This window comes from Vulpes lagopus, chromosome 15 (assembly GCF_018345385.1).
Source record: "Vulpes lagopus strain Blue_001 chromosome 15, ASM1834538v1, whole genome shotgun sequence".
NCBI classification, from domain to species: domain Eukaryota; kingdom Metazoa; phylum Chordata; class Mammalia; order Carnivora; family Canidae; genus Vulpes; species Vulpes lagopus.
In genome coordinates, this window is record NC_054838.1 from 23,168,505 (window position 1) to 23,192,854 (window position 24,350).

General features: G+C 40.4%; 2 protein-coding genes across 6 annotated transcripts in view; both read right to left on the reverse strand.

Annotated features, from left to right (window-relative positions):
• The window catches only part of STIM1 (stromal interaction molecule 1), a 195,054-nt gene that overhangs the window by 123,887 nt on the left and 46,817 nt on the right, over positions 1–24,350 (reverse strand). The gene's annotated exons all lie outside the window — the stretch shown is intronic.
• On the reverse strand, positions 23,397–23,960 carry LOC121476252 (40S ribosomal protein S26-like). Its single transcript, XM_041729996.1, has 2 exons — positions 23,802–23,960; positions 23,397–23,598 (listed from the first exon to the last, which is right to left on the reverse strand). The coding sequence occupies exons 1-2, from the start codon at positions 23,909–23,911 to the stop codon at positions 23,397–23,399; spliced, it is 312 nt and encodes a 103-aa protein (XP_041585930.1). The 5' UTR covers positions 23,912–23,960.

Genomic DNA, 24,350 nt, shown 5'->3' on the forward strand with positions numbered 1-24,350 from the left:
AAGTGATAGCTTCCAAAATGACAAGTAAGCTGAAATGACAAGTAAGCTGTGATACCAGGAAGGGAGTCAAGGTCTTATGAGCACTTTGGGGCTCTGTGAGGTACCCTTCTACACACACACACACACACACACACACACACACACACACCACAATCACACAATTCCAGGGCTAAACTAAAAAATCCACAGAGCAGATAAACCAAGTGAGTTTAAAAGATAGAATAGTCCTCAAGCCAGGATTACATGTGCATTAACATATCTAAAGAAAAAATGTGTACTTTATCAGGGAGGTTGATCAGCTACGGCAGCTGAGAAAAAGTAAAGTCACAGATACTCACAGATACACGTTGGCTGACACACAACTGGATTCACTGATAGAAAAAGCTCATGATTCATTCCTTCCACAAAGGTTTACTGAGCACCTGCTATATGCCAAGCACAATTCTAGGCCCTGGGAATACAGTGGTTCTAACACTCTCAGGGAGAGAGGGAACCAACAAAATTCAACATTCCAGTTGCCTTCCCCTGACCTCGATATCCCTGCTGTGAGGTGACTGCATCAGGCTTTTGTAGCCTCTGGATCACCCAGGGTTCCTAGCTGCAAGAATAACTTAGTTTGTAAGTTCACAACCAAAACCAATTCTGGCTAGTCTAAGCAGAAAAATAACTTATTAAAAGAGAAGCTCGGGGACGCCTGGGTGGCTCAGTGGTTGAGCATCTGCCTTTGGCTCAGGGCAGGATCCCGGAGTCCCGGGATCAAGTCCCACATTGGGCTCCCTGCATGGAGCCTGCTTCTCCCTCTGCCTGTGTCTCTGCCTCTCTCTCGTGTGTCTCTCATGAATAAATAAATAAAACCTTTTAAAAATTAAATAAATAAATAAATAAATAAATAAATAAATAAATAAATAAAATAAAAGAGAAGCTCAGGAGCACCTGAGTGGCTCAGTGGTTGACCATCTGCCTTCGGCTCAGGGTGTGATCCTGAGGTCCTGGGATGAAGTCCTACGTCGGGCTCCCTGCATGCAGCCTGCTTCCGCCTCTCCCTGTGTTTCTGCCTCTCTCTCTGTCTCTCATGAATAAATAAATAAAATCTCAAAAAAAGAAGAAAAAAAGAGAGAAGCTCAGATTCATCTGGAAAAGTGGAAAACCAGACAGATGCCAAAAACAATGCTTAAAATCAAGTGGCAGAACTAGCCTGTCAGCACACTTCATGATCCACTACTCCACTACTCCACAGAGCACAGATAAGCCAAGTGAGTGCTAACTGCCAATTTCCATACACTCCACTACTGCTAGCCTCCATAACATAACCAGTGTACTACTATTTGCCTCTACTACTGCTACCCTCCATAACACAGCCACTGTAACACCACCACCTCTGCAGCCTGCTGCTTCACGTCACCAGCTCTTCAGAGTCAAAGTCCACAGTGAGTGCATCAGAACTAAAGAACCTATGGCAAGTGACGAAAGAGGCTGAAAGTAGGGCACCCTTGGTGGCTCAGTGGTTTAGCACAGCCTCCAACCCAGGACCTGATCCTGGAGCTCCAGGATCAAGTCCCACGTCAGGCTCCCTACATGGACCTGCTTCTCCCACTGCCTGTGTCTCTCCCCACCTCTCCCTCTCATATGAATAAATAAATAAAATATTTAAAAAAAAAAAAAGAGGCTGAAAGTAAATGGCATTTTAAGTGAAGAAATTCTTAAAAGGGTAGTAAAGATTCATTTTAGCCACTTTAACATTATATACAAAACACTGCATTCATCTAACTAATGCCAATTCAGATTCTATGTTCACCATAACCATTCTGATTAGGATTTGGTGTTCCATGGTGCCACCCAAAGGGAGAAAAGGCACTGGTCCCACCAAGAGGCAATCCAGTATATGTGATAGTTCTATTTCTCGAAGTAAAATTAAAAATTGGTGTTCTTGTTTTATTTTTTTTTAATTTTTATTTATTTATGATAGTCACACAGTGAGAGAGAGAGGCAGAGACACAGGCAGAGGGAGAAGCAGGCTCCACGCACCAGGAGCCCGACGTGGGATTTGATCCCGGGTCTCCAGGATCGCGCCCTGGGCCAAAGGCAGGCGCTAAACCGCTGCGCCACCCAGGGATCCCGGTGTTCTTGTTTTATAGATCAGTCTCATGAATCTGGTTAAGAAAGTCTACTCAGAAAAATAAATATTCTCAGAGTACTGACAAAATCTGAACCTTCAAAAAATGAAATACTGACAAATATTCAATTGAGCATTTCACATGTGCCAGATACTATTCTAGGCACTTTATAAAGAATAACTGATTTTTCATAACAACCTTACAAACTGGATACTATCCTCTCCATTTAACATAAGAGGAAACTGAGACATAGAGAGATTAAAGTAAAATTGTCTAAGAATATTCAGCTAATAAAACAAAAAGTTCAGAATTTGAAACCAGGTAGTATGACTCCATATTTAAACTTTTGTTAACTCCACAAAGTAAATCCCCAATGAATGAAGCCTGCTAACTGATGATTTTGCTCACTGCAGTATTTCTGATGGGTTACAGACTAACAAGAAGACATGGTCCTATGTCCTCCATTTTAAGGTTAAATTTTTTTTTAAGATTTTTTTATTTATTCATTTGAGAGAGAGAGAGAGAGAAAGCTCAAGCAGGGGGAGTGGCAGGCCAAGGGAGAAGAAGAAACAGACTCCCCAATGAGCAGGAAGCCCAACATTGGGCTCCATCCCTGGACCCTGGCATCATGACCTGAGCCAAAGGCAGATGCTTAACCACCTGAACAACCCAAGCACCCCTCTAAGGTTAAATTCTTAATAAAATTAGCTGCAGACACAAAATCTTACTGGAAAAGAGGTGCTCGCACATGATAAGAACAGATAAAACATCTCAGTGAGACTCTGCTCAGCTTCCAGATTCTGTAACTGCAGCTGCTGGTAGCACTATCCACACAAGACAGTCTTTACTAAACTTAGAGTTATATTATGGTACAAACATTTTATATTCAGAAATCATGTCTACATTCAGAATGAATTTATACAAATAATATATATTAAGATAGTCATCCCGAAAATGGGTCGCACAAGACTTTCCAAAGTACAGAAAGAAAAATGAAAACTTTTATATTTGTTTTTAATCTTAAAATAGAAGAATTATTCTTTATCAATATTAACTGTACAAACTAAGGATGATGCCCTCTCTGAGTCTATCAGATGTTTCCATATCACTTACCACATACAAGATGACCTGAGGCTAGAAGGGGAACTCCGTGGCGTCTGAGGGAGAGCATCAAGTGTTTGCTCATTTTTGCTTTTAGGATACTAGGACAGTTAATACAAATCTGATTAAATGAACTTAGGTATTATGGTTTTTATTTTTTTCCCAACCAAACCAACTTTCAACCACATAAATAAATGATTTTTAAGGGACTCTTGCAAATAAGTAAACAAAAATAAAAAACAATATGAGGAGCCTGGGTCGGTCAGTCGGTTAGTCTGCCTTCGGCACAGGTCATGATCCCAGGGTCCTGGGATCAAGCCCCATGTTGGGCTCTCTGCTTGGCAGGGAGCCTGCTTCTCCCTCTCCCACTGCTGCTCCCTCTGCTGATGTTCTCTCTCTGACTTTCTCTCTCAAATAAAATCTTTATAAATAAATAAATAATAAAAATCCTCAGATTAAAGATAATATTAAAATTACAAACAAATAATAGGAAAGTAACAAAGCTCACCCTTCTATTCCTAGTATAACTTTTCTTTTTCTCCTTTTACTTTTATTTTTTTTAAGATTTTATTTACTTATTTGACAGAGAGAGAGAGAGAGAACACAAGTAGAGGAGCAGCAGAGGGAAAGGGAGAAGCTGGCTTTTCACCAAGCAGGGAGCCCAATGCAGGGCTCAATCCCAGGACCCTGGGATCACGACCCAAGCCAAAGGCAGACATTTAACCAACCAAGCCACCCAGGCACCCCCCCTAATATAACTTTTCTATAAGCTGCATTATAGGGTAAAAACAATCTAATTGCTTCAAACAATAAGTTGTTCAAAAAAATTCAAAGTTATCAAGAGACTACTTAAAATATGGATTTACATTTATTATTAACAATGAACTGCATCCTTAGTGTATACTGTGCCTCGGTATATTAAATCAGAGTTGGTAAATATTTTCTGTGAAGGGCCAGACAGTAAATATTTTAGGCTCAAAGAACACTTTAAAAAAAAAGAGTTATTTATTTCTTTGAAAGAGAAAGGAACTTGGGTACATGCTTCAGGGAGGGACAGGGAGAGAAAATCTCAGGCAGACTCTTAGTTGAGTGACTTGACTGCTGAGCCAGACTAAGGGCGGATCTCTTGGCCTGAGATCATGAACTGAGCTTAAATTAAAGTCCCATGTCTCACAAACTGAGCCATCTAGGCACCCCAGGCCATATATTTTCCATTGTGACTAAATTACTTTGCCATTAGAGTATAAAAGTAGCCACAGGTAATATGTAAACAAATGAATATGGCTGAATTCCAATAAAAATTTATTTATAGAAGTGGCATAACTTGCTGACCCTTGTATTAAATAATGAAATGAAGCTATCATGATTAAAAATATACCTAAAAATAAATCTACAGATAAATTTCTATATATTTTCTGTGATGTTTAAAATTCAAAGATGGGATCCCTGGGTGGCACAGTGGTTTGGCGCCTGCCTTTGGCCCAGGGCGCGATCCTAGAGACCCGAAATCGAATCCCACGTCGGGCTCCTGGTGCATGGAGCCTGCTTCTCCCTCTGCCTGTGTCTCTGCCTCTCTCTCTCTGTGTGACTATCATAAATAAAATTAAATTAAAATTAAAATAAAATTAAAAAAATTAAAATTCAAAGATACTCAATCTAGTTAAGAAGTCTCTTTATAGGTTTCCTGCTCAATAGTGAGAAAACCAAAGGCACATATCATTGTGAAACACTATCTCCTTCTTGTTGCAGTAAAAAATAAGATTAAATAGCACATGAAAAGCAGTATTTTTCTATTTTTCAAACTGCATTCATTTGTTAGGAAATGCTGTTTGAACAAAGATTTTTAAAAAGCACTACAAATTATGGAGCATAGGAGATTTGCTATATAGGATATAAATTCTCTTTCGTGTTCCAGTTAAAGAATTTGTGACATTCTGTTAAACACTAAAATATAAAAGGAACTGCCTTTTAAGGGCCACTAAAGGGAAAATGTGTAAGAGAAAAAATATCCTCTACAGTGTAAGACTTCTTTTATTAAAGTTTTGGGGTGCCTGGGGGCTCAATCAGTTGAGCATCTGTCTTCAGCTGAGGTTGTGATCTCAGGATTCTGAGATTGAGCCAACTCTCTGCTCAATAGGGAGTCTTCTTTTCCTGATGCACCCACACCCACTCATGCTTCCTATCTCAAATAAATCAATAAAATCTTTAAAAACTAAAAATAAAATAAAATTTTATTTTAAATTAAAAAATAAGGTTTTTTGAAAAACAACTTAAGTATATCTACTGATTTAACTAGAAATTTAAAAGGATTCTGGGTAGGGATAAAGAAACAGCACTATGCATGGAATTCTTCCCTGAGTCATTCTTTTCTTTTATTTAATTTTTTTTTTAAGATTTTACTTATTTATTTGAGAGAGTATGTGTGCATAAGCAGGGGAAACAGCAGAAGGAGAGGGAAAAGCAGGCTCCCCATTAAGCAGACACTCCCACCCCCATGTCATTCTTAAGCAAGAAATTAAAGATGGAAGTATAAATGCTACAAGATTTCACTGAAATGGTTTACTTAATTTTAAAAAATAGGACTTTGGGGGCACCCAAGTGGCTCAGTCAGCTAAGCATCTGCCTTCAGCTTAGGTCATGATCCCAGGGTCCAAGGATCTAGCCCCATGTCGGGCTCCCTGCTCAGTGAGGAGTATGCTTCTCCCTCTACCTCCTGCTCATGCTCTTTCTCTCTCTCAAGTAAATGAATAAAATCTTTTTTAAAAATTAAAAAAAATAATAAGACTTTTACATAATCCCGGGGTTGTGAGATCAAGGGGCTCCACACTAGGAGCGGAGCCTGCTTAAGAGTCTCTCTCCCTCTTCCTCTGCCCCTCTCCTCTCTCTAAAAGAAATAATATTAAGACTTCTAAAATTTAGCAGTACCATTTATTATTGTGTCAAAAATAGGCTAAATCCTGGGGGCAGGGGAGAAGGGTATGGAAGGGCTACCAGAAGGAAACTTACAGATTATTACAGAAAAAATAACTTTAAAGATCTAAATAAATGGAAAGACATATCATGTTCATGAATTGGAAGACTGTATCTAGCTAAAATGTCAATCCTCCCAAATTAATATACAGATTCAATGCAAACCCAGTGAAGTTTCTAACAGGTTTTTTTTCTTAGTAGAAATTGATAAACTGATTCTAAAATTCATATGGGGCACCTGGGTGGCTCACTCAGTTAAGTGTCTGCCTTCAGCTCAGGTCATGATCTCAGGGTCCTGGGACAGAGCCCAGCATCAGGCTTCCTGCTCAACGGGGAGTCTGCTTCTGCCCCTCCCTCCTACTCATGTGCATGCTCATGAGCTCACGCTGTCTCTCAAATAAATAAATAAAACCTTTTTTAAAAATAAATAAGTAAAGGGATGCCTGGGTGGCTCAGCGGTTGAGTGTCTGCCTTCAGCTCAGGGCATGATCCCGGAGTTGCAGGAGGATCCAATCCCACATTAGGCTCCCTAGGGAGCCTGTTTCTCCCTCTGCCTATTTCTCTGCCTCTCTGTCCCCCTTATGAATAAATAAATATTTTTTAAAAACTAAAAAATAAATTTTAAAAATATAAGTAAATAAATAAATAAAATTCATATAGCAACACAAAAGACCAAGTACAGGCAAGGCAGTCCTGAAGAACAAGATGATAGACTTAACTACCAAATATCAAGACCTATTATAATAATAATTAAGACAACGTGGAATTAGTGCAAGGATACAAAATGACCAATGGAATACAACAGAGAATCCAAAAGAGACCCACACATAATTGTCACTTGACTTATAATAAAGGGAACTACAATACAGAAGGTAAAAATTAATCCTGTTGATAAATGGTGTGAGATCAACTGGATAACTATACTGGGGTGAGGGGCAGGGGGATGTACCTTCACTACCTCACAACATACCTAAAAAAAGTAATTTCATATACTACAGATCTATATGAAAGTAATGAAAAAATAAAGCTTATGAGTGAGAAAATAGTAGAATAGCTTCCTGATCTTGGAGTAGACAAAGTTTTCTTTAAAAGAACATAAAATGGGCTAATCATAAAGGAAAAAGTTGATAAACTGAGGAAAGATATTCATAATACATAGAACTCGTATGTTCCATAACAAATAAAGAACTCCAACAAACCAATAAGAAAAGGACAAGCAACACAATAAAAAATGGGTAGAAAACCTAAACACTTCACAAAATAGTAAATCCAGACAGTGTTTATGTGTATGTGCAGATATACTTAAAGACATGATAAATGTGTATATATATCACACACACATTGTCTGGACTTATCATATAAATCATATATACATATTTGTCACATGTATATATTATTCATATATTTATTAATAAAAAGATGTCTACTTCATTAGTCACTGGGGAAACACAAAACCACAATGCAGGGACACCTGGGTGGCTCAGCAGTTGAGCATCTGCCTTCAGCTCAGGGCATGATCCTGGAGTCCCAGGATTGAGTTCCACATCGGGCTCCCTGCATGGAGCCTGCTTCTCCCTCTGCCTGTGTCTCTGCCTCCCTCTCTCTCTGTGTCTCTCATGAATAAATAAATAAAATCTTAAAAAAAAAAAACCCACAATGCAGTAATATTATACATTAACCAGAAGGGCTGAAATGAAAAAAATAGGGAAATACTAGCTGTTAAAAAAGGATATCCAACAATTGGAATTCTCATATACAGCTTGCAGGGCTGTGTATAAGTACCTATTGCTGCATAACAAATTACCCCAAAACTATGATGCGTAAAACAGTAAACATTTATTATCTCACACAATTTCTGAGAGTCAGGAACCAGCAACTGCTTTAACCGGTGGTTCTGGCTCAGGTCTCTCATAAAGGTTTATGAAGGGCTATGGTCACTGAAGACTGGACTGGGACAAGAGGACTTGTTTCTGAGATGGCTCTCTCATGCTCCTAGCAAATTAGTGCTGGATGTTATCAGGAAGCCTCAGTTCTTCTCCATGTCAGCTTTTCCACAGGCTGTTTGAGTGTCTTCACAATCTATTGGTGTGCTTCTCCCAGAGTGAGTAATCCAGGAGACAAAGAGATAAACTGTAGTACCTCTTATGAGTTGTCGCCGAAGTCATCCACCATCACTTTCATTTCATTCTATTTGCTAGATTCAAGTTGCCAGGGTCCAGCTTATTCAAGAGGAGGGGAATTGGGCTCTACCTCTTGATAGGATGAGTATCAAACAATTTGTGGACATATTTTAAAAACAAATACAACCACTTTGGCAAAGAATGTGACATAACGCACTGTGGAGCACATATATCTTACCAAGGCCTCCAAGTACTAACCTCATCTTGCTCATAATTATTAAAGTATGATGTCATGAACATAATAGATCAAAGTGATGTTCTATGAAATGGCCAGACGGTCCAGGTTTCTTCTGACTAGATAAGGACATGGAGTACAGTAGTGGAAGTGTTTACATAGGAAGGGGCAAAACTATAAAGGGATACTGGTATCTGTTCCACGGAATACAAACTGGTTTTGATCCTTTTTTCTGCCTGAGATAGAAAAAGAATGCATTCACCAAATCAACATGCACATATTAATGTGCTCTAGCAAAGATGCAATATGCACCCCAGCAATCATAATTAGGGCTATTCAGTTGAACTGCTGAAGTCTACATTCTCCAGGATCCATCCAGTTTTGTAGGAAGGCAGACAATGAATTAAATGCCAATTTAAGAGGGACCACTAGCCCTGCATTTTTAAGATACTTAAGGGTAGCACTAATCCCCCCCCATCCCTCACAGAATGTGAGGTTTTGATTCACTATTCATTGGTTTTGATTCACTATCCTGGCGGGGACAGGCACCAGTTTCAAAGGCTTCCACTTGGCCTTCCCCACTATGATAGCTCTTGTCTGCAGGTCAAGGATCTGAGGTGAATGCTCCTCCAACTGTTAGGTATGTCCATCCCAAGCACACATTTGAGGACAGAAGAAATGACTAGTTGGTAGATCTGTGGGATAATTCTACTTCTAAAAAGCATCATAAGAAAGTAATAAGATAAATATATATTAGTATGGTACTAAATGAAAGAAGCCAGACATGATTCCATTCATATGAAATGTCCAAAACAGGCAAATCCACAGAGACAAAGAGTGGGTTGTCAACGGCTAGAGAATAGGGAGGGACTGCTTAATGGGTAGTGGAGTTTCTTTTGGGGATGATGAAATGTTCTGGAATTAGACAGTGGTGATGGTTTGCACCACATGGTGAAAAGAAAGAAAGAAAAAAAACAAACACTGAACTGTATGCTTTAAAGTGGCAAATTTTATGTTCAATATATTTTATCTCTAAATTAATTAATTAATTAATTAAACACTCACATAACCAATACATAATCAAGTGACTCCTTCCGGCTCTCTGAGTCCCTATTTAAATTTGAAAGCCTTGTGGCTTCTTCAATTAAAGCAATTTGGTGTCAGACCTAAAAATGGTCTTTGGCATCTTCAGCTCCAAGCAACAACTGGCTCTGTTACTCACCTCACTCTCCCTGATTGGAGGGAAAATACAATCTCTTCTACAGAAGGCCAGAAAGATAGGAAGAAAGGATTCAAGGATTATCCTACTTCAAACAAATATTTATTGGATAAACTGTCCAGAGGTTTTCAAAATCATCAGAGGGTGCATACCTCCCCTCTCACCCAAGTTCCTTGGCAGTATCTACTTCTTCAAGCAGAGCAGCTCAATTTGGTTGAGTTTTAAGTACTGGAAACACATTTCTTTTTTTGTAGTGAACGTCTGTGAATTTTGCTGATTTACCTATCTCCCTGCCTTCCAAGCCCTTCCTCAGGTAAATGCAGTTTGCTCTTCCCTTGGGAGACCACTGCTGTCAGCCCACGTGGTTCCAGGGGAGCCTACTCTGACCCCTGGGTTCCATAGTAGAAAAAATGTAACTCCGTTGGCTGATGAAAGTTCAGCATTCTTCTGTGATTACTATAGGGTGGACACATGACCCCCACCAAAATCATACCCAGGACTGCCAGCACCATCAGGAAAGAGGTATTATCTTCCAGTAGTGGTTGCTTAGCTAGTAAAATGCACACCCAAAGCTGATATCAATCTTTGCCACTGCATGGGTGGAGCCTGCCTAAGAATGACACCAAAACAAAGAAAAGTAGAACCAAAGGAAGAGAGATTAGGTCCAAATGACATCATTCGAGTCCCTGCTGTTTCTAAAGGTAAATAGACTTCAAATCTTGAGTTACTTGGGTCAGTAAGTCCCTCACTTGCTTAAGTCAGCCTGAGTTGTATTTCTGGCCCTCATAAAAAGACATAGTCACAACAAATGTAAAATTATTTTTTAAAAACTGAAAAACATTAAATTTATTTTAAAAACTGAAAAACATGCATCTAGCCAATAAGCCTCAAATCTTTGCTGTAAATCATAGAAAGGGAGAATCTTAAAAAACAAGCAAGAAAAAAAAAACAAAACACAACTCCCAGAAGAATTAGTCTCTTCTTGACTCCCCATTATATTCCTAAAGGTACACAGCATTTTACCGTTCCCAAATCACCTTCCCATTGATAATCTCACCTGATCTTCAAAGCCAAAACAACCCTAGGAAGTCAATATTCACACTGTTTATCTGCAGACATTGAAATTCAGAGAGAAGTGACTAACCAAAAGTCATCCAATTTGAAATCAAGGCTTCTGTCTCCAAATTACATCTTTTTTGCTACTCATTACTGCTTTACACAGTTCTCAAAAAGACATATGCAGGTCTAGGAGCCTGACTGGGCTCAGTACAGACTTGCTACCTGACAGTATTATTCCCCTGACTCCTGGCAGCTTTGCCTTGTTTTCTTCAGGCTCTGGTCTCCCCCTTCTGCATGGTCTAAGATACAGACAAGCCCATGGCACAGCATCCCACTGCATGTACGAGAGGGTGTGTCAATCAACTGACTGGCAGCCATAAAACAGCAGTGGCCTTACTCTCAATGTAGCCCTACACAAATTAAATGCACATCAGTAAGATAGCATCAGAGAAGGAAGCAATGTGCTCTAAGATGCAGCCATGGTGAAAAGTTGCACTTCAGCCAACAGCAGCTAACACAACTTCTGTATCTACTGGGATATGGAAACCTAAAAATCATTACTGACTGCAAAAATCCCAATAGCATTCAGTCAAGGATTTAAAAGTACATGAGACTCACATCTTTTTTTTTTTTTTTTTAAGAGATAGAGCATGAGTGGGGAGGGGCAGAGGGAAAGGGAGAATCTTAAGCAGACTCCAAGCCCAGCACAAGCCGACCCTGACATCATGACCTGAGCTGAAATCAAGAGTCAGACATTAAACAGACTGAATCATCCAGGTGCTCCTAGGCTCATATCTTATACAAATATTAACTCAAAATGAATCAACAACCTAAATATAACAGGTAAAACCATAAAACTCTTAGAAGAAAACATAGAGACAGTTTTCATTACCTTAAATTTGGCAATGAATTCTTAGATATGACACTAGAAGTATGAGCAACAAAAGAAAAAATAGATACATGGGACTCTATAATAATTAAAAATGATTGTATGCCAAAGACATTATCAAGAAAGTGAAAAGTCAATCTACAGAATGGGAAGGAAGATTTGCAAATCATATAGCTGATAATGGTCTAGTATTCAGAAATATGAAGAATTTTAACCACTCAACAATAAAAAGACAAACCAATTTTAAATAAACCAACTTGAATAGACATTTCTCCAAAGAAGACATACACATGGCCAATAAGTACATGAAAAGATGCTTGACATCATAATCATTAGGGAAATGCAAACCAAACTACAATGAGGGGTGACTGGCTGGCTCAGTCTGTAGGGCATGCAACTCCTGATCTTGGGGTCATGAGTTCAAGCCCCACATTGGGGAGTAGATTGTACTTAAAAATTTTTTAAATCCTTTAAACACACACACACACACCCATAATAAGATACCATGTCCCACTCACTAGAATAAGTGTAATTAAAACAAATGAATGAAAAATAACTAGTAATGGCAAAGGTATGGCCAAATGGAACACTTACACACTGCTGGTAGGAATGTAAAATGGTGCAGCTTCTGTGGAAAACAGTTTGGGTGGTTCCTAAAACAGTTAAATACAGAATTATACTTTAATCAAAATTCTACTCCTAGGTCCTGTATGTAGCCAAAAGAATTAAAAACTGGTACTCAGGGGTACTCAGCTGGCTCAGCCAGTAGAACATATATCTCTTGATCTCAGGTCATGAGTTTGATCCCCATGTTGGGCATGGAGCCTATTTAAAAAAAAAAAAAAGAACTAGTACTCAAATAAGTACATGTACATGCATGTCTATGTCTGCACTACTCCTAAGAGCCAAAAGGTAGAAACAGCTCATGTCTAGTGTCTACCACCAGATGAATGGATAAACAATTGTGGAATATGTGTGTGTGTGTGTGTGTGTGTGTGTGTGTGTGTGTATTCTAATATCATACAATATAATACTGGCCATAAAGAGGCATGAAGTTGTCTGATACATACCACAACATGGATGAACTTTATGAACATTATGCTAAGTGAAATAAGCCACACACAAAAGGAAAAATACTCGATGATCTTATATAAAACAGAGGAAATATGAAATATCTAGAATAAGCAAACTCGTAGAGATAGAAAGTAGATGAGAATTTTTTTAAAATTTTATTTATTTATTCATGAGAAACACAGAAACATAGGTAGAGGGAGAAGCAGGCTCACTGAGGGGAGCCTGATGCGGGACTCAATCTCAGGACCCAGGCAACACACCCTGAGCTGAAGGCAGACACTCAACCACTGAGCCACCCAGGCATCCCAAAAGCAGATTAGAATTTAACAGGAGCTGAGGGGAAGGGGGTAATGGGGAGTTATTGCTTAATGTGTTAGAGTTTCTTTTGGAATGATGAAAAGGTTTTGGCAACAGTGGCAATGGTTGTGTAACACAGTGAATGTAATTATTGCCACAGAATTATATACTTTAAAGTGGTTAAAATGGGATCAATTCCTTAATTTCTCTTTCTTCTGTCTCATTGTTAATATATAGAAATGCAACTGATTTCTGTGCATTGATTTTATATCCTGCCACATTGCTGAATTCCTGTTATGAGTTCTAGCAATTTTGGGGTGGAGTCTTTTGGGTTTTCCACATAAAATATAATGTCATCTGCAAAGAATGAGAGTTTGACTTCTTCTTTGCCAATTTGAACGTCTTTTATTCCTCCCTCTTATCTGATTCTGAGGCTAGGACTTCCAGTACTATGTTGAACAACAGTGGTGAGAGTGGACATCCCTGTCGTGTTCCTGACCTTAGGGGAAAAGCTCGCAGTTTTTCCACATTGAGAATAACATTTGCTTTGGGATTTTCATAGACAGCTTTTATGATATTGAGGTATGATCCCTCTATCCCTCACCATGGAAAGTTTTAATAAAGAAAGGATGCGGCATCAGGGAAATTCAGATCAAAACCATAATGAGGTACCAATTAGAATGGCTAAAATTAACAAATCAGTAAACAAATGTTGGCAAGGATGGGGAGAAAGGCAGACCCTCTTACACACTGTTGGTGAGAAGGCTAGCTGGTACAGCCACTCTGGAAAACAGTATGGAGGTTTCTCAAGAAGTTAAAAATAGGAACTACCCTAAACCCAAGAATTGTACTACTAGGTATTTACCCATAGGAAACAAATGTATTGATCTGAAGGGGCACATGCACCCCAATGTTTATAGCAGCAATGTCCACAATAGCCAAGCTGTGGAAAGAGCTGATACACCATCAACAAACGAAAGGATAAAGAAGATGTGGTGTGTGTGTGTGTGTGTGTGTGTGTGTGTGTATGAATATTAGTCATCAGAAAGGATGAAATCTTAAATTGACATGGATGGACCTGGAGGGTATTTTTGCTGGGTGAAATAAGTCAGAAAAAGATGATTATGGTTTCACATATGGTTTCACTCATATGTGGAATATAAGAAACAGCATAGAGAATCATAGGAGAAGGGAGGAAGGAAAACTCTGAGAGACTCTTAACTACATGAAACAAACTGAGGGTCGCTGGAGGAGAGATGAGTGAGGGGATGGGATAATTGGGTGATGGGCATTAAGGAGGGCACATGATGTAATGAGCACTGGGTGTTATATACAATTGATGAATTACTGAACTCTATATCTGAAATGAATGATGTAATTTATGTTGGCTAATTGAATTTAAATTAAAAAATAGGGCAGCCCTGGTGGCGCAGCGGTTTGGCACCGCCTGCAGCCTGGGGTGTGATCCTGGGGACCTGGGATGGAGTCCCACATCAGGCTCCCTGCATGGAGCCTGCTTCTCCCTCTGCCTCTCTCTCTGTCTCTATGAATAAATAAGTAAAATCTTTTAAATAAATAAATAAATAGTTAAAATGTCAAATTTTATATTATATACTTCTCTATAATAAGAAAAAAAAATTTAAAAAAATGATGTACTGGGATGCCTGGGTGGCTCAGCAGTTGAGTATCTGCCTTTGGCTCAGAGCCTGATCCCGGGGTCCGGGATCAAGTCTTAAGTTGGGATCCTTGCAGGGAGCCTGTTTCTCCCTCTGTCTGTGTCTCTGCCTCTCTCTCTCTCTCTCTCTGTGTGTGTGTGTGTGTCTGTCATGAATAAATAAATAAAATCTTAAAAAAAAATGATGTACTGACAAATGCTACACTATGGACAAACCTCCAAAATATTATGCTATATTAAAGAAGTTAGACACAAAAGTCTACATATTGTATGATTCCATGTATATGAAATACCCAGAATAATTAAATCTACAGGAAGAGAGTAGACTGATGGCTGCCAGAGGGAAGGGGAAATGGGAAGAAACTGCTTAACAGGTAAGGTGTTTTACACTGGAGTAATGGAAATGTTTTGCAGCTGGATAGAGGTGGTGGTTACAAAAAATTATGAATATACCTGAATTGTTCAATTTACAATGGTTAATTTTATAATGATATGACCTTCACCACAACAAATTTTTTTAAGTACATGAGACAACTCAGGGAACCATCTGAGTAACAGGAAATAGAGCTAAGAGGCAAGAAACAGTAAGGAACCCAGTACATAGGCTAAGAGACATCCAGGAGCAGCAGGAAGGAGCAACCTGAGACTACAGTAACCCAATGCCTCCCTGTATCAGTGAGGGGGCAGCTAAAGCTGCTGTATCTAAGAGACCCCAATTCAGAGTAGATTACACCAAAGGGGAGTTTATTTCTCTCACACATTATAGCTTAGCAGTGAGCAGTGTGAGGCAGAGAATAGAACTTTGCCATCCTCACTCAATATGAAGCTGCCATCTCTGGGACCAAAAAGTGCTGTAGCTCTCATTATACCCCAGCTGACAGGAAAAGAAAAAGAACAAAAGAAACACTCAGCCACTCTTTCTAAGATGACCCCAAAAGTGGTAAATAGACCACTTTCACTTAGATTCCACTGATTCAAAGTTGGGCATGTGGCCACATTTAGTTGCAAAAGAGTTATAAAAGGTTGATATATGCCCACTAAAACTCAAGTGCTCTATCATTAAAAAAAAAGAATGGCAAAGTATTTTGCCAATACTGACAGACAAGAGCCTCTGCCATTTACACTCACTTCAGATACTCCTTCCGCCCCCCGCCCCCCCGATGAAACAAAGAACTAATTTCTAAGCCCTGAGCTCTGCAGTTACTGTTCCATGGAACCTGTTGGCTAGGGTGGGAAGAAAAGAAATGCAAGACAGTTACAGATGATGCCTCCCATTAGCATCACTACATAGACCAATACCAACATAGCATATTATTTGCAGTTTGTGATGGAGTCTTTATGGTGTAGAAATAAGAATGTCTCTAAAGGGGATCCCTGGGTAGCTCAGCAGTTTGGTGCCTGCCTTTGGCCCAGGGTGTGATCTTGGAGTCCCAGGATCGAGTCCCACATTGGGCTCCTTGCATGGAGCCTGCTTTTCCCTCTGCCTGTGTCTCTGCCCCTCTCTCTCTCCCTCTCTCTCTCCCTCTCTCTGTTTCTCATGAATAAATGAATAAAATATAAAATCTTAAAAAAAAAAAAGAATGTCTCTAAAATAATCAGTGAGAACCGTCTTTGTGCAATACTGGGTGAGGGATACACCATTTGCTTCAACGTGGATGGAACTGGAAGGTATTATGCTGAGTGAAGTAAATCAATCGGAGAAGGACAAACATTGTATGTTCTCATTCATTTGGGGAATATAAATAATAGTGAAAGGGAATAGAAGGGAAGGGAGAAGAAATGGGTAGGAAATATCAGAAAGGGAGACAGAACATAAAGAGTCCTAACTCTGGGAAACGAACTAGGGGTGATAGAAGGGGAGGAGGGCGGGGGGTGGGGGTGAATGGGTGACGGGCACTGAGGGGGGCACTTGACAGGATGAGCACTGGGTGTTATTCTGTATGTTGGTAAATTGAACACCAATAAAAAATAATTATTATTAAAAAAAAAATACTGGGTGAGGGATAAAGGAAAAAAAAAAAAACAAAGTGGGACCATTATCTTTTTAAAAAATTCCCAATCTGTGTAACAATCATACACAAAGCAATCACAATACAGTGAGATAACTAACAGACATATCAAGTAGAATGAAAGAATAATGGTAAACGGGCTGCCCACCTGTAGGCAGGGAAATGGGCTGCCTACATATGAGCAAGAAAATCAGAGAAGACTTCCAAAAAAGTGGTGACCCTAAAGATGGGTACTGAAGGATGAGGAGTTACTAGACAAGGAAGACATTCAAGCAAAATGGAAAGCAGGAATGGAAACAGATGTTTGCTAAAAAGGCAGTAAGCAAGAGCCAGATCACTGAATGTCATGAACACCAGATTCCATCAAAAGCTTGGATTTTAGAATCTGTGGGGAATGGGAAAGCAACAGACACTTCTGAGCAGAGAAGGGCCATGGTTAGACAGACTTGTTAGATGAGTCTGCCAGCCAACAGGAAGGATGGACAAGAAGAGGACATGCCTTAGGCTCACATCCCTCCTGCTGTGGCTAGTCCCATCCTTGACTCCCCAGTGCTACCACCAATAAATCAAGCCCTTGCAGAAGAAAGTCAGTCACAGAGGTCGAGTCCCCCAGCCAAGTCCTAGAAAGACTGAAATAGGACAATATCCTTGGTTTTATGTTTTTTAAGCTCTTTTTAATTGAAAAAAAATACAATTCACATAACACAAAATTGACCATTTTAAAGATTTTATTTAGTTATTTATTTTAGAGAGAGTGTGAGTGGGGGAAGGTTAGAGAGAAGGTGAGAGGGTGGGGAAAAGAATCCCAAGGAGACTCTGTGCTGACTGCAGAGCCGATGTGGGGCTCAAACTCATGACCTGAGATCATGACCTAAGCTGAAACCAAGAGCTGGATGCTTACTAAGCTACCCAAGCGCCCCCCAAATTGACCATTTTATATATTTATTTTTAAGATTTTATTTATTTATTTGAGAGAGAGCAAGAGAACACAAGTGAAGGAGCAGCAAAGGGAAAGGAAGAAGTGGGCTCCCTGCTCAGTGGGCTCAATCCCAGGACCCTGAGATCATGACCTGAGCTGAAGGCAGAGGTTTAACCGACTGAGCCACCCAGGTGCTCCCAAAAGTGATGATTTTATTTATTTTATTTTTTTAAAGACCATTTTATTTTTATTTTATTTATTTTTTTTTTTAATTTATGATAGGAACACAGTGAGAGAGAGAGGCAGAGACACAGGCAGAGGGAGAAGCAGGCTCCATGCACCGGGAGCCTGACGTGGGATTCGATCCCGGATCTCCAGGATCGCGCCCTGGGCCAAAGGCAGGCGCCAAACCGCTGCGCCACCCAGGGATCCCTTAAAGACCATTTTAAAGTGAACAATTTAGTCGCATTTAGCACATTCTCGATGCTGTGCAACTGCAGAGGTTCTTGGTTTTTTGGTTTTCGTGTTTGTTTGTTTTTTTAAGATTTTATTTATTCATGAGAGAAGCAGAGAGAGGCAGAGACACCGACAGAGAGAGAAGCAAGCTCCATGCAGGGAGCCCGAACATGGGACTCAATCCCGGGTCTCCAGAATCACACCCTGGGCCGAAGGCAGGGGCCAAACCACTGAGCCACCCAGGCGTCTCACGTTCTTAGTTTTTGACCAAGAAAAGCCTCTGTGATTTCCCTGCGACTCCAACGCCTCCCTCAGGTATCTCAGCACAGACAGATAAGCCAGATCCTTGCGGTTTCCAGCAAACATCTGCCTCAAATCCTTAGATTGCCATAGGCTGGCCTTTCCTAACCTCAAATCTCCTGGGAACACAGGGCACAGTGACCAGAAGCAAATTTGACCATATCTATCCTTTACTTAAAACTTTTCAAGGATTCTGCATTGCCAAAACAACGAAGTCTCAAATCCTTCACATGACATACGAGGCTCTCTACAATCTGACATCTGCTTGTCTCCCTGGCCTCATCTCCTAAACATGTTGCCCTAAAATTCTTCTCTCACTGTGCCTCCTTTGCTACTTCTGCCTGCTCAAACATGCTATTTTCTTTCTCTCACCCTGGGATCAGTACTGTCACCTCCATACACTTTTCTCCTAGGCTTACCTTACCCTGGGTAAAGTTCTCATCCTATTTTCATTATTCCCTGCACACCACTCCAATCCCACTCTCATTTTTCTCTGGGGACCACTCTGATCCGTATTTCACCATTCACTATTCTCTGAACATGTCATTGACTATATCATACCCCAGGATGACTTTTCTCCACTTCCTCCTCTTCTACTCCTGTCATGTCACTGAGGACAGCCTTACCCTGAATACATCTGCTTCTGCTCCCTCTGTCCAGGTCTCTTGTAAATCCAGGGCTTCACCAGGTCTCTCACCCCAAACTTACCTGCACCTGGGTTTTTTTGTTTCGTTTTGTTTTGTTTATGATAGTCACACAGAGAGAGAGACAGAGAGGCAGAGACACAGGCAGAGGGAGAAGCAGGTTCCATGCACCGGGAGCCCGACGTGGGATTCGATCCCAGGTCTCCAGGATCGCGCCCTGGGCCAAAGGCAGGCACCAAACCGCTGCGCCACCCAGGGATCCCCGGCACCTGGGTTTTAAGTCAAAATCACAGAGACAGAAAGTAGAATGGTGACTGCTGGGGCTTGGAGGGTAGGGGTGGGGGGCAGGAAATGGGAGTGTTTAATGGGTATAAGTTTCAGTTTTACAAGATGAAAAGCATTCTGGAGATGGATCCTGGTGATGGTTTCACATTATGAATGTATTTAATATGGAACCATACGTACAAAAATGGTTAAAATGGCAAATTTCATGTTATATGTATTTTATCACAATAAAAAAAAATGGGTGGGGTGGGGGGGTATAGTTACAGGTACCTGAGACTTAGGAGAGAGATATATCCCAGTCATCAGGGGAAAGTGGAGGGGAAGGGATTGTTTGCATCCTGATCTTACTTGCCCTCTCCTTTTCTGATAGTGACATACTTCTATTAGGATCACATTTGAATTCAGCCTCATTTTACCCTAAAGATGTTTTTACCCTAAAGACTCTAGCCTCATCTTACTCTCAGAACAGCTCTAACCTAGGCCTTTCTAATCACCATATCATAGAAAGTCACATTCCAGTGTACCCTGGAGATGGCTGACACTCTGACCTTGGTTGACATTAAACCTCAGGAAAGAAGAGTAAGGTGAAACAAACAGCCTAAAGTAACTCTAATGTTATTCCAAACTCTGGGGAAGGTCTTTCCTGGGGAAGAGGGCAGAAAAATTTCTCAATCATCACAAAACCCTTCTGACTTTGTGTACAAGCCAAAGGTGTGTGAAATGCCACACAGGGAGATCTCACACAGAGGCCTCTTTCCAGGTACATTTTAGATTTCCAGCTGTGGTGGCATCACACAATAGAAGTGTGTTCCCACATGAGTCAATGAACAATCCGAATTCAGGACATTCAGACTTTGCCTTTCTTCTGGTATCCAGGTCTATGGTTTACACACTTCGTTCAGCAGCAAAGCAATAATATTTAGGCTCCATCCTTCTCTCCTATTTTTGGGGAGCCTGGCTAAGGCTATGTACTAAGTGGAACAGACCTAGGCTTTACAACTTTCTAGCCATGCAATCTTGGGCAAATAATTTTCCTCTTTTATAATTTTCTTCATTTTGCTGGGATATGAAGAAAGGTAAACAAATATCTATAAAGCATCTAGCAATGTACTCGCCCAAGATTGCATTCAACAAATACTTACTAAGCCTATGCTATGCACCACTCAGTGCTCTAGGCACTGAGGACGTGGCAATGAACAAAAATCCCTGCTCCTGTGGAACTAACAGGGAGTGGAGGGGCGAGGTGGAGGGTTGGAGAGAGGTCTATCAGAGGGTGATAAATGCTATGGAGAAAGACAGAGAAAGAGGTTGCAGTGTACTATGGGAAGGGAGTTGCTATTTTTAAATGGAATGACTGAAGAAATCCTCACTGAGAAGTTGGCATTTGACCAAACGATCTGAAAGAAATGAGGTAAGGCACCACGAGGAAAGAGGAAAAAGAACAAATGCAAAGGGCTAGCTCAAGGCAGGAGCATGTCTGTCTTGTTCAAAGAACAGTGAGAAGGCCAACAGGCAGGGTGAACAGGTGAAGGGGAAATGAGGGTAAGCCAGGTAAGCTAGGTAACTGGGAGCCCAGGACTTTGGCTTTTTCTCTGAAAGATATAGTTTTGAACAGAAGATCTATACAATTAGATTTACATTTTGAATGGATCACTCTGTCCTATTTAAAACAAACAATTGGCAGGCAAGGGCACAAGTGGGAAACCAACTGAGGCTAGCACCTCTCCAAACCAGAAACAATAGTTAAGGTCAAGGTGGTAGTGGCAGAAGTTATGAAGGATGTCTGAATTTCTGATACGTTTTAAAGTATCAAAAACAAGAACAAAAAGGATCTGCTAGCAGAATAAATGTTAAGTGTGAACTCGTTAAGTTTAAAATGCTGGTTAGACATCCAAAATGTCAATTAAGAGGTTAGATATACAAGTCTAAAGTTCAGAGGAGAAGTCTGAGCTGGAAGCACAAATCCAGGAGTTTTCAATGAACAGATGATCACTAAAACAATGGAAATGGCTTCTAAATGTCATTTACTTATCACACAGTAATGAAAAATCTAATGAATAGTAACTGCTTTTATAAACTCTGTTTTCTTGAGGTGCTAAAAATACTTGCCAACTCTTAGCATGAATAAAACTGATGCCTAATCAAACCCATCACCAATCCCTCACGAAAATTTGACCTTCGACTTTCAATTAAAGTATCAGATAAGAAAAAAATAAAATAAAATAAAATTAAATTAAATAAAAAAAGTATCAGATAAGGGCAGTCCGGGGCGGGGGGCGGGGGGGGGGGGTGGAGCTGTTCAGCGGTTTAGCGCCACCTTCAGCCCAGGGCCTGATCCTGGAGACCTGGGATTGAGTCCCATGTCAGGCTCCCTGCATGGGGGGGCCTGCTTCTCCCTCTGCCTGTCTCTGCCTCTCTCTCTCTGCCTCTTTCTGTGTGTGTGTGTGTGTGTGTGTGTGTGTGTGTGTCTCATGAATAAATAAATAAAATCTTAAAAAAAAAGTATCAGATAAGTGGGGGTGCCTGGATGCTCAGTCAGAAGAGCATGTGACTCGATCTCAGGATCCTGAGTTTGAGCCCTACATTGGGTGCAGAGACTGTTTTAAAAAAAAAAAAAAATTTTTTTTTTAAACATCAGATAAGTGGAGGTGTTGTGGTATTAAGTAGTAAAGGCACTAATTCTAAAGATAGATTTGAATCCTCTATCTTAGCCACATACTAGTTCTATGACCCTAAAACTATATATATATATTTTTTTTTTTGGAAGATGGAGCTAATAGCATCTCTGGTTACAAGATTGTTGTAATGATAACAAATCCATTAATTCATTTGTTCAACATATACTTACTGAGCATCCATCACATGCCCAGGACTGTGTCTAGCACTAGGGCTACAATGGTAAACAGGCAGAGGTCGTACTGTTCTCATGGTGCTAATAGCCCAAAGGACCAAAATATTTCTAGACAATGAAGACAAAATTTAATTTTTTTAAAAATCTGAAAAAAAATATATAAAGAGCATCACACAATGCCTGACAAGAAGTAGGTCCTAAATAAATGAGCACACTTATTATTTTATAATTAAAGTATATAAATTCTCATAGAACAATACTTTTAGAATTGGGATGACTTTTAGAAATCAAAAGATCCAAATGCTTCATTTAACAGATGAGCAGATTAAGTTACTCCATAATAAACTTACTCAGAACACCTGTTCAATCAGGCTGTGAGCCAGGTATGTGGGATACTGGGATGAGTAAAACACAGTCCCCTCCTTATGTCAAGTAAATATGCAGAGGGAAGTGGCCTGCCTGGGGTAACCTAAGTGTTCACTGAGGCTGGAAATCACATCTTCTAATTTTCAGTGTTTTGCTCTTTCCATTGATCCAAAATTACTCCATTCAAATAAGAATACTTATCAGGAAGAAGCTTACCATGTGCCCTGTGCCAAAGAGTGGCATCCTACAGCTCAGCAAGTCCTCACAGGTAGGCTGTCAGAAAGAATAATTTGGGTTTAGAAAGTGATCCTTTTTGCTCTATAAATTGTCAATAACAGGCAGCAGCCAGGGCCTTGGAGGCATTGGTAGGAAATTATAGAAGGATGGAGAAAAATAAAGTGAAAGCCACTGGACAAGCAGAGAGAAAACAGAACAAGGCCTCTCTCCCTCACTCCAGAGATTAAGTCACATTCCCTCCAGGGTAAGGCCAATCACAGAACTCTACCTTCTCTCCGAACCAAGTCACTCTCCACCTTAAATACCTAAAGGAAAGCTCAACTCCAATAGAATGTAAACTCTTTGCCATTGAGAACCCCTTCTCAACAGCCAGTCAGTCCATCACCAGAACCAACTCACCATTCCCCGAACATGGCCATGTACATCCTCACTCACATTGCCAAGTACTCTTCTGGTCATCCTTCTTTCCTTTTTTTTTAAGTATAATCTCAATTCCCCCCCACCCCACCCCCATCCCCCACCCCAGAGAACAGTTTTTCTTCAGTCCTTAGCTCCTTACATGGGCTTTGGTGGAGGTCATGGGACAGAACCCACAGGTCTAAATCGAGATGGGGGTGTTCCTTCCTTCTGTGCTTCATGAGAATGGTTCCTGACTTCCTTACTATGGATGACACAGCTCACATTGTAATACAGCTTGGGAAGCACATAGGCCTTGAACACACTTGCTTCAGAGATGTCCCTGACAATGGTGACCTCTAAGTTCCCAATAACAAACTTTCTTTATTGAAGATTTTTTTATTTATTTGTTTGAGAGAGTGAGAGTGAGAGTGAGAGAGATCACAGAGGAAGAGGGAGAAGCAGACTCCTCAACTGAACAGGGAGCCCAACGCAGGGCTCGATCCCAGGACCCTTCAGATCATGACCTGAGCCACAGCCAGATGCTTAGCCAACTGAGCCACCCAGGGGCCCCCAATAATGAACTTAATGGCCTTGTCCTTGGGCACACAACAGGCACAGCTGGTGTAGCAAACAGGCCACACGCAGCTGCGGCCCTTTTTGACATGACCATTATTTCTTCTCTTCTTGGTCATCTTGGAAGTGAGGATCCAAGAGACACTCTTTTTTTTTTTTTCTACTTTTTTAAAATTTTTATTTATTTATGATAGTCACAGAGAGAGAGAGAGAGAGAGAGAGCAAGAGACACTCTTCTGGTCATCCTTAAAGATCCACCTTAAACATGTCTGAAGCCTTCCCTGACTCCCTCTTGCTAAGCATTTCTTTTCTCCCAATACGTTTTCTATGTTCCTCTACTGTAGCACTTGTGACACTGTATTGAATGTACTTGCTTGTGTGCTTAATCTTCTCCATAGTCTGTGGATTGCTCAAGGACAAGGACTAAGTCTGTCACATCTCTGTAACCCAGCCCACTTGTCCAGTCTCTCAAGATGAGCAGCAAGACAATCAACCATGATGGAGAAACTCCCCCTGTATCAGAAGAGCAGACTCCAATGGCAACAGAAGTCTTAATAC